The sequence below is a fragment of the Equus przewalskii genome, chromosome 28, assembly GCF_037783145.1.
Source record: "Equus przewalskii isolate Varuska chromosome 28, EquPr2, whole genome shotgun sequence".
NCBI classification, from domain to species: domain Eukaryota; kingdom Metazoa; phylum Chordata; class Mammalia; order Perissodactyla; family Equidae; genus Equus; species Equus przewalskii.
Genome location: NC_091858.1, coordinates 8388844 through 8401692, shown reverse-complemented (window position 1 = coordinate 8401692; position 12849 = coordinate 8388844). Strand labels below are relative to the sequence as shown.

Sequence of the window (12849 nt, the reverse complement as noted above, 5' to 3'; positions counted from 1 at the left end):
AGTCCAATTCGTGCCAAGCATGGCTAGTATTGAGGAAAAGGGTGATCTGTAAAGATCTTATAATTTCCCCCCCCATTCGGTAAAAATTACTTTTGCCACTCAATTGTCTGTAAGTCGCTTGAGAGTGGGGACCAAACCTAATTTCTTATTTTTCTTACTGTTTATCTGATACAGTGTCTGGTCATTAGCAGGCACCGTACACATAATTGTGGAATGGATGAATTAAATGAATAAGGAGTTGGTAAACTAGACTACGCTGGGGAGGCCCTGTGTGTTTGTGTCTCTTTCTGGGATGCATGTATATATATGTGATTTTGCAATAATATTTTTATGCTGGATACATTAGCAATATTGTGTTCTGTTTATCCAATCCTGCATGAGTTTGTGGTCTGAGGATAAGTTCTGGTTAGTCAGTTCTTTAGCATAATTTTCATTTAAGTGAGAAGATACTCAGGCTTAGGTAGAAGGATGGACCATAGGAGTCTTCTAAAGAATATTTTTTTAGTGGGAAAACATGATGATTAATTTTTGATAGTATTCTTTCTAATTGTGTGTGTCACCAAGTGAAATCTGAGCTCTCGCATTGTGGTTTTGGAATTCAAATATTATCAACAGGAATTGACATTAATTATGTTTGTGCTGCTTGGCATAATGCTGGAACATTATTTCTACAACAATTCCACCAACATCACTTAGGCAGTTATCTTTGCTGCGATCATCGTCATCATCATCATAATTGCTATTCAGTCTCTCGTGTTCTTTGCTCATCTCAGCTGGGCTCTGCACACCATACCCCTCTTCTCTCCCCCGTCTGCCCTGCAGGAAGTCCCATTCTCCCGCGTGTGGTGCAGTAACCGGCAGCCCCTGCACTGTGCCTTCTCCCTGGAGCGCTACACGCCCACCACCACCCAGCTGTCCTGCAAAATCTGCATCCGGCAGCTCAAAGGCCATGAACAGATCCTCCAAGTGCAGACATCAATCCTAGAGGTGAGTCCTTTGTCCATGGGCTGCTTGACCCTATTTCTAAAGGACAAGAAGAACAGTATACCTATCTCAGTCGTGCTATACAAGTTCTGAAACAGCTTCAAAAGGCACTAACTCTTAATCCTCATTATTGATAAAGGAAAATAAACTTTTCTCAGCATGAAGATTGTACTCAGCTTATCATTGGGCAGGGGAACTCAACCCATCAGAGTTTTGGCTCTGTGGACAGAACTTTGAGGAAGGAACTGGTACAGGGCTTTTTATACACAAAATCACAATCTACTAGTCCCTTGTAGGCTTGCAATATCAGCTGAGATTTATTACTGGCTGATGGTACAATTGAGACACATACCATAAAGAGACACAAGGTCACCATTGGGCTGTTTTTCTGCTGCTTCAGACTAGTTTTCCAGAAGTCAGTTGCTCGTACATGTTATTTCATATTCAGGACCTTGGCTCCTTTTTGTCTTACAATTTGTCATACCATCCAGACCCAGCATTCTGCACATCCCCATTTCCATTAAACCTAGATTTGTCTATACAATAACATAAGATAGAGTAGATATTAATCTCATTCCACATGTAAGGAAATGGAATTGGAAAAAGGAAAATGACCTTGTCCCAGGTCATATCACTATTGAAGGGCAGAGTTAGAATGGGTGTCAAAGGAGAATGCACTTGAGAACTTTTGCAAAAAGACACCTGATCTCTGCCATGGCTCTGATTTGCCCTAAACCACTAAATGACTTCAGGGTTCTGTATTTGAGCTTATAGAATTGACAGTGGCATTCCCTCCTGAATGGTTATTTGAGGTAAGAGGAAGAGAGTAGCTGAGGAGTAGAATCAGTGGGACATGTGATGCTTTTGGTTAGTAATTCTGTGGTAATCCCTGGCTAGATTAGAAAAACACATATTTTATCATTCACCTGTAGAATATATATGTGTGTGTATGTATATATGTATTACCTGGGAATAAGACAGGATACATTCTAGACAAGAGACATACATACACATACATATGCACATATTTATGTACAAATATATAAACAATATATATTTATTCTTTCTGGCTTGGCAGAAGGTTTAACACATTTTGTATCCATACAACTCAACTTCAGGGTTTTTTTTCTTTGAAAACTTGCAGCCTTATAGCATTATCACTTCCCTCCATTCTCATTTCAATTCATTGTTTATGCAAAATGAGTATTGCTAATTCCCCAAATAGTTTTTCTAAAGAGTGGATGGCTTTCCAAAGGATTGTGCCTCAAAATTGATAGCTGTCTTAACTGACATGTTTATACAGTATTTGCCCTCATTATTGCCAATTAGCATTATGCGCTAAGGTAGTTTTGATGGGGGAGGTAGATCCAGAAACCTAGGGAAGCATATTTTTAGAGTCTCTTTCTTGAACAGTCATGGCATATTTAACACAATACATTTCAAAGTAAAATAAAAATTTAAGAAAGTTTTAAAATAAAAACAAAAGGAAAATCCAAAAAGGGCTGGTATTCCAAAGAAAGCATGAAAAGACAGAACATGAAGACGCCTCTGATGCAAATTGCCCCAAATATCCGTTAACAGGTCAAAAGAATTCCAGCTTTCAAAAGTTTTTGTATTTTAAGGTGCTCAGATATTGAGGATCATACTTCTGCTGTTATAGGATACTTCTGTAAGAGGAATGTGACAGAGTTGATACATCCTGGTACCTTTGCCTCTTGCTTACATAAATTCTTGAATTGCGTAGAAGGAAAATGAGTTAATAAACATAATCCTATCCTTTACTCTCCAATTCCTTTTCTGATGCTTCACAAAGTTTACAATCACTTTGAAATGCCTTAAGAAGATGACATCACAGTATCTCTTGATAAAAGGAGGCAAGTATCAGAATAATATTTAGATATTCAATGTTGGGCTACAGTCATCCAATTTGGAGCCAACTGCATTTTAGAAGCTTTATTAACCCTTTTAATCCTGTAAGGATCATTTTATTAATTGCTTAAAGTGTTACTCCTGGAATTTGACCCAGTGCATCTCCATCTCTTTGTAATAAACTGTATTTCTTAGGCAAATCTGATTTGTTACCATTTTCTATGTCAGAAGAAAATAATTTTTGAAAACCACTGTATTTCAGGTACCATTTCATGTGCTTTCACATATAACCATCACAACTCTGTGGATTAGTGTTATACTATCATAATTTTACATGATATAACAGTTCAAAGAGGTCAATGTTCTTGTCCAAGATCACAGAGCTAATAAGATGGGTAGTCAGAGTTTCCCACTGAGATATCTGACTTCAAGATCAAAGTCTGGATTTCCATACTATACTACCTCAGGATCACAGTCAAGGAGGTCTAATTTATCAGTCCTAATTGTAGGCCTTGTCCATAATATAAGCCTTCTGCTTGGGGGCTTAGGGACTAGTGATGAACTCAGCACTAGCAATTTTGTCTTTGATTTTGAAAGTCTATGAAAATTGGGGAGTTCTTCCTCAAGACTGCAGAAGGATGAGATGTGATTGGCTAGAATAAACGCTCATTCTCTAGATCTTCAAGAATAGAAGAGATTTCCTTCATGTAGATCTTCTTGCAAAGGGATGTCTCGATTGAATGATCACTCAATGTCCTTCCAACCCTGAGACTGTCTCACTCCTGGGAAAAGCATACATCTGGTGAACAAAAATCCTCTTCTCCCTAAAAATGACTTGATTTTCAGGGGAGATGGTTCAAGAAAAAGTGAAGAAACAGAAAATGCTGGGAAACTGGGATTACCTGGGAAGGAGGCAGGATAGATTTTAGACAAGAGACCATATTAATGAGTGAGTTAGGGATATTAGAGCAATTAGTAAAGTGCATCATACTTCATGGCCACTAGGCTGGAAGAGACTGCATTGGTGGTTTTAATAAGTTAATAATAGGGTTTCATTGATTAAAAATAAAATAACAATAAAGAACTAAAACTCTTGAAGCTTTTGATTGATGTCTTTCAAATATCTTTTTTTAATATCTCCACCTCCACCACCTCCCAAAAAAATTCCCTGCATTTTCAGACTGAGAGTTCCTACTCCCTACCTGGCTTTAATGGACTGTCTTAGTGTCACTATTTCATAAATTTAACAATGGAACCATGAGAGGTAAAAGACATACATATGTATGTATATTATATATATATATAAAATAATATTGGTTTTAAATATCTAAATCAGTGCTGTGATCTTCCTCATTGAAGGCATTTGGTTATGTTCAACCTCGCATCCATCATATCTGTTCATGTTTCTTATCTCGATGATTTTTCAAATATGTGTGTTCTGTCCTGTGGCCATTAGTATGTCAATCTTTAGAAGTAAGTTAGTTCCCTTTAAATTTAAACCAACTGAATTACCCAGCAATTATTGCCAATTGATACTCTATAAAATAACAGTATCGTCAATCTAAAAATCATGGACTGAAGCAAAATAACTTTGCTAATATTGAAGAGAAGGGAAGAATCTCCAAGTAATTTATTTCATCATTCCTCATTAATGTAGTATTGTTGAAGAATCTAATTTTTGTTGGAATGAATTAAATGAGAATCTTGCATGTTACAATTTTTCCTTTAAGCAATCCTCTTATCTTTCTTCAAAAAGTGGTCAAGTTGGGGGATGATTTGTCTGTTACAAAATAGACAGAATATTTGGAATTTCTCACTGATTTACAGCTCCTAAACTAACCAGGTAGCAGCTGCTTATCTCAGATGTGCAGAGCATGAAAATCTACTGTTCTTCTGCATATTTAATTTAAACAATCCGAAAATGTGGTGTATCTACAGGATTCTTATTACTTGGCCCAGATGTCTTTTAGAATGCATCGTAAATGTTACATAAAGTGTCATCCTTATGCATGGAAAATATTTAAATTTGGGAACTTTATGAGGGAAATAGAGGCCCGCTTACTAAAGTGTAGTAAATAGAAAGTATACTTATTTTTAGAGTCAGTCTCTTATGACATTTTATTCACCTTCAAAGTCATACAACTCTGTCCACCTTTTTCTGAAGATGTTATATATCAAGATGGTCTTTCTTCTGCAAACAGCAAAGACAGAACCTGGTCAAATTAGTCAATTCATAGATGCCATGAGGGCTTCCAGAAGCCAATTCTCTGTCTACTGTAATTCCTGACGAGGATACTTTCAGTGGTCTCAGTTTCATTGGCAAGCCACTTTTGCTCAGGTTGACACCCTTTGGTGCCATTTTACAATGACAACTACCCTGTTATCTTGCATAGAGTTCCTTTTTTTCTCTCTCATTTCTACCATCCTTTTTAAGGACATTATCCTGCTTTGAGTCAGGAAATATTTAAGGAAACTATTCTTACTTAATTTGCATTTTTAAAGGCTAGAAGAAATTTTGCAAACCATGATAAAAAACGACATATCTTATAACCTATTTTATGCAGTAAGAAGACTGAGTTGGTTTATTTTATAACCATCCAATATATCAGAAAAGAATTGTCCACTCTGCCTGAAATAACCACTATCTACTCAATTTCTAGTAAATCAATAGCCTCCCATGACCCCTCCATGAAGCCCTTCCTACAATTAATTCCTGAAGCATAATGCTAATATCACTCAGAGAACATGATCCTTAAACACCCTGCTCTGCAGATCTTTGATACTTGTGTTGAAGCAGGGCAGCACAGTGAAATGAGTCCTGGTATAGGTATTAGGATATCAGAATTCCAGTTTCTGCTACTTCACAAACCACTTGGGTGACTTTTACCAAATTTCATAACGTCTGTGGAGTCTATAAAAAAAAAGCCAAAAGACTGGTTAGGAAATGAAGGCTGAGAAATGATAAACTCATACTCCAAAGCAAGGTCTTTCTGACTCTGAAAACCATGCTTTTTCTATTACTCCATGATAACCTCAAATACTGGAAGAACTTTGGTGAGCACTGTTCTATAGTGTTCCAGGAATAGAACAAAAACCAGTAAATAGAATCTATTTAATATGATAACGTGCACTTTGAATTTCCAAGAAGTTATAATATACAGCATTTCTCAAATATGTCTTACCATGGGACTGCTCTTTCTTGGAGCATCTTGAGATCTCTTTTTAGAAATGCCAGGTTAAGACATTGTGTTTCCAAATACAGACCTCAAAAGTAACTGTGTTAAATGGTTACAGAAAGCCAAAACACATTATCAGTCATTAATAAGGTCTCTGCATGAACCAGTTTCCTTAGTTAATTGATTTTTGAAGATATAAGACTCACTGAGTCTGAAGGTTTACAGCTGTGTGAGGCCAGGCACTAGCCAAGAAGGACCACCATGGCTGTGGGGCCCACGGCAGGAAGATGTGTAAAGATCAGAAAAAGCATCAGGGCAGGAACACAGGGCAGTTCAGGAAGGGCATGTACTTAAAGTTTGGCACAGCATGACATGTTCCTAACACGCAAGATGTCTTCTTGAGTTTTAAACAATCCTAACTAGTCCCTAAACTTGATCTCACATTTGATGCTTTTATTTCCGTTTGTATTAATTTTCCTTTGCTACCTAACAAATTAACACAAATTTAGTAGCATAAAATGACACTCATTTATTGTCTCACATTTTTTGTAGATCAGAAGTCCATTCATGGCATACGTGGGTTCTCTGATCAGGATCTCACAGGCTAAATCAAATGGTGGTGGCCAGGGACACCTGGAGCTCAGAGTTCTCATTTGGAGCTCAGAGTCATTTTCCAAGCTTATTTGGATTGTTGACAGAATTCAGTCCCTGCAGCTATAGGACTGAAGTCCCCATTCTCTTGTTGGCTGTTGAACAGGGGCCACTGTCAGGTCTAGCCACATGTCTTCCCCTGTAGGCAGTCACAACATGGCTGTTGGCTTTCTTCCAGACCAGCAGGATAGATACCTCCAGATAAGAGTTGCCTCTTCTTTCTTGTAAGGGCCACTTGATTAGGTCAAGCCCACCCAGGAAAATCTTTCCCATGGTCAATTCATAGTCAACCGATTAACGACCTTAATTACATCTGCAGAATCTATTTCATCATGTAATGTATCATAATCCTGGGAGTGATTCAAATACTTTCCAGGCCTTAAAATTCCATTTGTCCACATAGACTTATCAGCAACCACTCACACTCATCAGCAACCGCACACAATTTTTGTGTGATTTCATGTTGGATCTGGTGATCTAATTGCTGTGATGTACTGGAATAGCGCGTTCTCATTGGACAGCTCTAAATCAGAAGCAGAGTGGGCACACAGCAGGCAGAAGCTTTCCAGCCTGCACCACTCCCCAGGCTGGTCTAGATCTCATCACTGGCTCATGGCTGGCCCATATTTTACCAGAGCAATTTAATTCTGAAACAAGACCAAAATATTTATTATAGAATCTCACAACTTTAGGACTAGGGGAAACACAAACTTTAAGATGATCAATATGGGATCAGTTGCCTTTTACAGCTCTCCTAACAAATGGCTTCCCAGCCAGCCTCCTTTGATCAGCCCATTCATCTTTGGTTAGCTCTATAAGAGGGTCTTTCCTTACACTGACCTGAAATATGTCATTTGGTAGCTTCTTCCTACTGATTCAAGATTTATTCCTGAATGTTAAAAAAATCAAGGTCTAATTCTGCTCTCACCTGACTTCTCCTTGGATGTAAGAAGCTGACAATTGTGGCTCCCCTGAGTGAAAGAGGCTGTTTTAAATCTCTAGTACACGATTTACTTGGCTACTAGAGAAGTTGTTTACTATTTTAGAAGAGAGGGAAACTTGTCAATATATTTTATTGAGTCCATCACAACAAGCAAGCATTTTGTGCATGTATGTTAACACAGATTTTCTTGAAAAATAAAAGGGTTGATCAGTAATGCTTTCACTAGGATCTGATCATGCTTTCCTTATTTTGTTTACAGAGTGAAAGAGAAACTATCACTTTCTTTGCACAAGAGGACAGCACTTTCCCTGCACAGACTGGCCCGAAAGCCTTCAAAATTCCCTACTCCATCAGACAGCGAATTTGTGCTACATTTGATACCCCCAACGCCAAAGGCAAGGACTGGCAGATGTTAGCACAGAAAAACAGCATCAACAGGTAATTGGGGGCAACTTCTGAAAGATGATTTGACTCTTTTAGTCTTTGAAAAATAACTTGGGTTGGGCGTATCCATGTGGTTTCCAGGCCCTGATAGCTTTATGGATTCCTCTGGCTCTATTTCATGTGAGGTCCAGCTAGGTAAGTGGGAAAAGAGCAAGAAAATGGCACTGTGTGTGGCATTTCCTGCCACCCCATTCTGCCTTATGGAAAAGCTCTACTTTGATCTTGGCCCCCCTCTAGGTTTGCTGATCAGGCCACCCAAATGGGGGTTAGAAGATGTCACCTTGGTTCTTGTGAGGGGTCCCAGGACAGTCTTGAGCCAGTGACACAGAAACAGAGAAGCAAGTTTCTTACACCTCCTCCCTACCTTTGGGTAGACTTAAGCATTATTTAACCCTTAATGTGTTTTCTCAGCCTGCAAAAGTGCGTGCCTCCATATAAAGAAAGGAAGTTTGAGGATGATAACTCTCAGGTCTGAAAGCAGAGGGCATTAAAGTAGGCATCGTGAACGAATCTGCTGCTTAAACACACACCACTCGTTTCTGTGCTAACATTGTGGTTGAGTTGAGAGTAGAATAGAGAGACTCATAATGGGTTTTATTACTTTAGATGAAGAAAGCAGGCCTGATGCTATCCAGAGTAACACTGATGGAGCAGGCAGGTTCTGGCTCAGCTTGAGGGATAACCAGCAGGGAGAAGGCATTGACAAATAGTCTCTCCTCTCCTCTCTCCCTAACCCACCCGCATGCCGCAGAATGAAGAGAAAAGAGAACAAGTTTTGCCAGAATCATTTTATTTCCTTTTCCTTTGGTACTTTTGAGCAAAGCCTTATTTTCTTACTGTGTGTCTTGCTCTGTCATTTCCATTTTTTGTTCTTTATTTTCACAGACATCCTACCTGACTCTTTCTTTTCTGAAAGGGAGGTAGATGTCTGCCAAGAAAGGATAGAATGCTGCTCCCTGTTTCAAAAGGGATTCAGAATCCAAGCACGAAAAGCCCAACAAGAAAGCAGTCAGGCTTAGAGAGGAAAATCAAGAGAAGGAGGCATTGCTGCAAGAGAAAAAGGAATTTACAGAGACAGACAGGCCTGAAAAGAATAGATGCACTCTGGAAAAGGCATATATTGAAAATGAAAGAGTACAAAAATGTATGAATGTACAGGGAAAAAAAATCATGTTTACTATCTCCCAGCAACTTTGGCAAAGGATGAGGTATCTTGTTTATAAATCCATGAACGCCATGACTATGTCAAGGTCACTTTCTGAGCAATATGGGAACAAGAATGGAAAACTAACCAAAAGAACAGAATCTGCTTAAAGAAAAAAAAGAAAAAGAGCAATGGGCAAGCACTTGAAAGACCTGCAAGGCATCTCTGGTTCTAACCGATGCCAGTCTGCCCCAACACATCACTTGCCATCCCTGTGTTTCTACAACCGATGCCAGTCTGCCCCAACACATCTCTTGCCATCCCTGTGTTTCTACAACCGATGCCAGTCTGCCCCAACACATCACTTGCCATCCCTGTGTTTCTACAACCGATGCCAGTCTGCCCCAACACATCACTTGCCATCCCTGTGTTTCTACAACCGATGCCAGTCTGCCCCAACACATCACTTGCCATCCCTGTGTTTCTACAACCGATGCCAGTCTGCCCCAACACATCACTTGCCATCCCTGTGTTTCTTTTTTCACAAATGCGATTCATAGAATTCAAACTACATTAACTCTCTAATCCATTCTGGCTATAAGAATTTATGATTTATAATTAACTATTTACAAGAAAATAATTGCCATAAAATCTCTATGTACCATGGATGCAGTCATTAATTTGCTGAATGAGTATGTGTGTGTTCCCACCTTATTCCATTTGTTTCTCCATTGAAAGTATATGTAAGAACTTCAGTGATCGTCTCCTACGATCGTCATCAGTTTCTGACCTTACATGGTAGGGAAAATGCATCTCAAACTGGGAGGTTAAGGTTAACCACCTTTTGTGTGCGGGCTCTAATGAGCAGTAAGCAATAAGCCACACGGGAGCACACTGCCCCCTCCAGGGTCCTGGGTCATAGAACGCCAGCACTTGGTGCGCTGTTTGTTTCCTTGATTTTGTTTCTCCCTAAGACTCAGACCTCTTGTCCAGGAAAGCCTAAATTTCCTTGACATAAGAAATTCAAACAACCTACTCTATTGAAAGCTTCAAACAGTGTCCTGAAAATGTCTACTTTCAGTAAATTTTACTCTTTGAAATTTTCACAATTGATAGCAAATTAGAATAGTGTGAATGCATGTAATCTACTTCTATCTTTAAACCTTATTGAGCTAACATGTTCAACTTCAGTGAAAGGCATTTTCTTCCTTCCTTTTTATTCTCTACCTTAACTCTCCAAAAGTTGTCTAACCGTGGAATAAAAATGATTTAAATTAGGAATAAGCAAAGTTTTTTCTATTAAAGAACCAGGCAGTAACTAGTTTCGGCCATATGGTATCTGTTGTAGCTACTCAGCAGCTATTCAGCTCTGCTTCTGTAGTGTGAAAGCAGCCAGAGAAAATACATAAATAGGCAATATGTTCCAATAAACCGTATTTACAGAAACAGGCAACAATCCATATTTGGCCTACAATACATAGTTTGCTGACCCCTCATTTAGATGATTCCGCCCTGTTTTAGCAGAACTTCCATAGGATCTGTTGCTTCAGTCAGAGTAACATCTGGAGCTGAATCTTCTCATCCAGCTCTGCATCCAAGACGTTGAGAGGAAGGGACACAGGATAAGGTCTTTTTCTGCAGGCTGGTGTGCTTCCAGCAGAGATGGCCACCAAGATATTCAGAGAATCAGAATAGAAGAAAGACTACTGAAAACCACTTATATCAGGTTAGCTAATTCTCATTCCCATTTTGAAAAAATTGTCAGGTATCTTTTATGTTCTCATTACTATAGCAAAAAATATATCTTCTCCCACATGGGAAGAAACACGTGTGACAGAGATGAAGGGAATTTTCAGATGTAATTTGTCACAACTTCCTATTGTGTCATCCCAAATCACAGGTCTGGGTCTCTTATGGTTACAAATACCATAATATGGAACTGACCTCCAATGTGTGTTAAAACACAGAAATCTGATGTTGTGAATATGCCAACATTATTGGGTAAGAAAGCTGCTCCACAGCTTGAGTTATCATCTCTGGGATCACAAGGCATACAGTCCATCTTTCTAGGAGAGAATTCACCTACCTTGATCTTGTGACAGCACATTTACCTGACTCTTCCCTCCTTTCAGTTTCTAAAAGTGTTAAAAGCTAGCAAAGCAACAGCTCTTAAATCACAAAGGAAGAGTTTTCAAAGGGAGTGGAGGGAAGCGTTTGTTTTTATTTTGTTGCCAGTGAAAAATCTCTCTAACCCTCCTTTTGGTAAATGCAAATATCACTGATGATAATCTGCCTTTTTGCCAAACAAATTTCTTCTTAGGTCTGAATAGGAGAGAAAAGACGTGGAATATAAAGTTAAAGTCTTAGCAATTGATGAGAATAGGAGAAATGTCAGTGATGTGTGTTCTGAGGCAGCAATACAGGTGGCCTTGCAACTTGCCCAGCATATGGATCATGCTAAATAAGCTACGCAGCCTAGCAAAGAATGTCATAGATAGTTGCAATTATAGATTTTGTGCGCAAATTGTGACTGTTACTCAGAGTCCATACTTGCAGTATTTTAAAGCTGAGATTGCACATTTATTCTATAAATTCAGCTACAATAACTCTCCACTTCAATGCTCTTTGCCACAAGTGACTGGTAGGTGGGTAGGGCTGAGAAATAAAGAATTGATTGCATAGGAGTAGTTGGTAGGTAACATTGCTGAGGACTAAATAAATTAAATAATATTAGAAACTAACTGCTTCAGCTAGAAGTATTCTTCCACATGTAAACTTCCATAGCATCTTATTTTGTTTTTTAATTAATTAATTAATTAATTTTTTTGAGGAAGATTAGCCCTTAGCTAACATATGCTGCCAATCCTCCTCTTTTTTTGCTGAGGAAGATTGGCCCTGAGTTAACATCCACGCCCATTTTCCTCTACTTTATATGTGGGATGCCTGCCACAGCATGGCTTGACAAGTGGTGCATAGGTCCACACCCGGGATCCAAACCAGCAAACCGTGGGCCACCAAAGTGGAACATGCGAACTTAACCACTGCACCACTGGGCTGGCCCCATAGCATTTTATATTTTTATGACACTTTTTAATTTTTTGATTACAGTTAAAAAAACCTAGATAGGGCCATCTACTTTTAGGAGAAGTTCAATAAATTTTTCTTGATTGGATAACATGATCTTTTTCATTGGATAGTATACTTGAACTTAAAAACTCGCTTTCTAATAAATAGAATCGATGTGAACAGCATCAAAGGATTTTGAAAGTTTGTCTCAAAAGAAAACAGGTTACATGACTGACATTATGGAGGGTTCCTGTCTTTTCTTTCAGGTCTTAGGCAGTACCTGAAATTCTACTATTAGCTCATTCTTCTTTAAGGCCTCATGATTTTCATATTCCAGAAACCTTGTGGAAATGTAGCCAGCTTGACCAAGCTGCTATGGCAACAGATGCTGCATAAAGTGCATGAGATATGGGAGGATAAATAGAGGGGAAGCAGCTGAAATGAAAGAAAGGATTCCAAGATGGAAAGTAACAGATAAATTACGGCTTATTAACAGTTTTTTCATAATCATATATTTGTTTGAAAATTTGTAAGCACTGTCAGAGGAACGTATTTCTTATTGGTCAGCTGGT

At 38.7% G+C, this 12849-nt stretch overlaps 1 protein-coding gene across 9 annotated transcripts in view; it reads left to right on the top strand.

Annotated features, from left to right (window-relative positions):
- Window positions 1-12849, top strand: part of UNC5D (unc-5 netrin receptor D) — a 492857-nt gene that overhangs the window by 465481 nt on the left and 14527 nt on the right. For all 9 annotated transcript variants that reach the window (XM_070599133.1, XM_070599132.1, XM_070599131.1 and 6 more), the window contains 2 exons: window positions 823-987; window positions 7883-8061. In XM_070599133.1, coding sequence (XP_070455234.1) covers window positions 823-987; window positions 7883-8061 — 344 coding nt within the window. The remainder of the gene's footprint in view (window positions 1-822; window positions 988-7882; window positions 8062-12849) is intronic.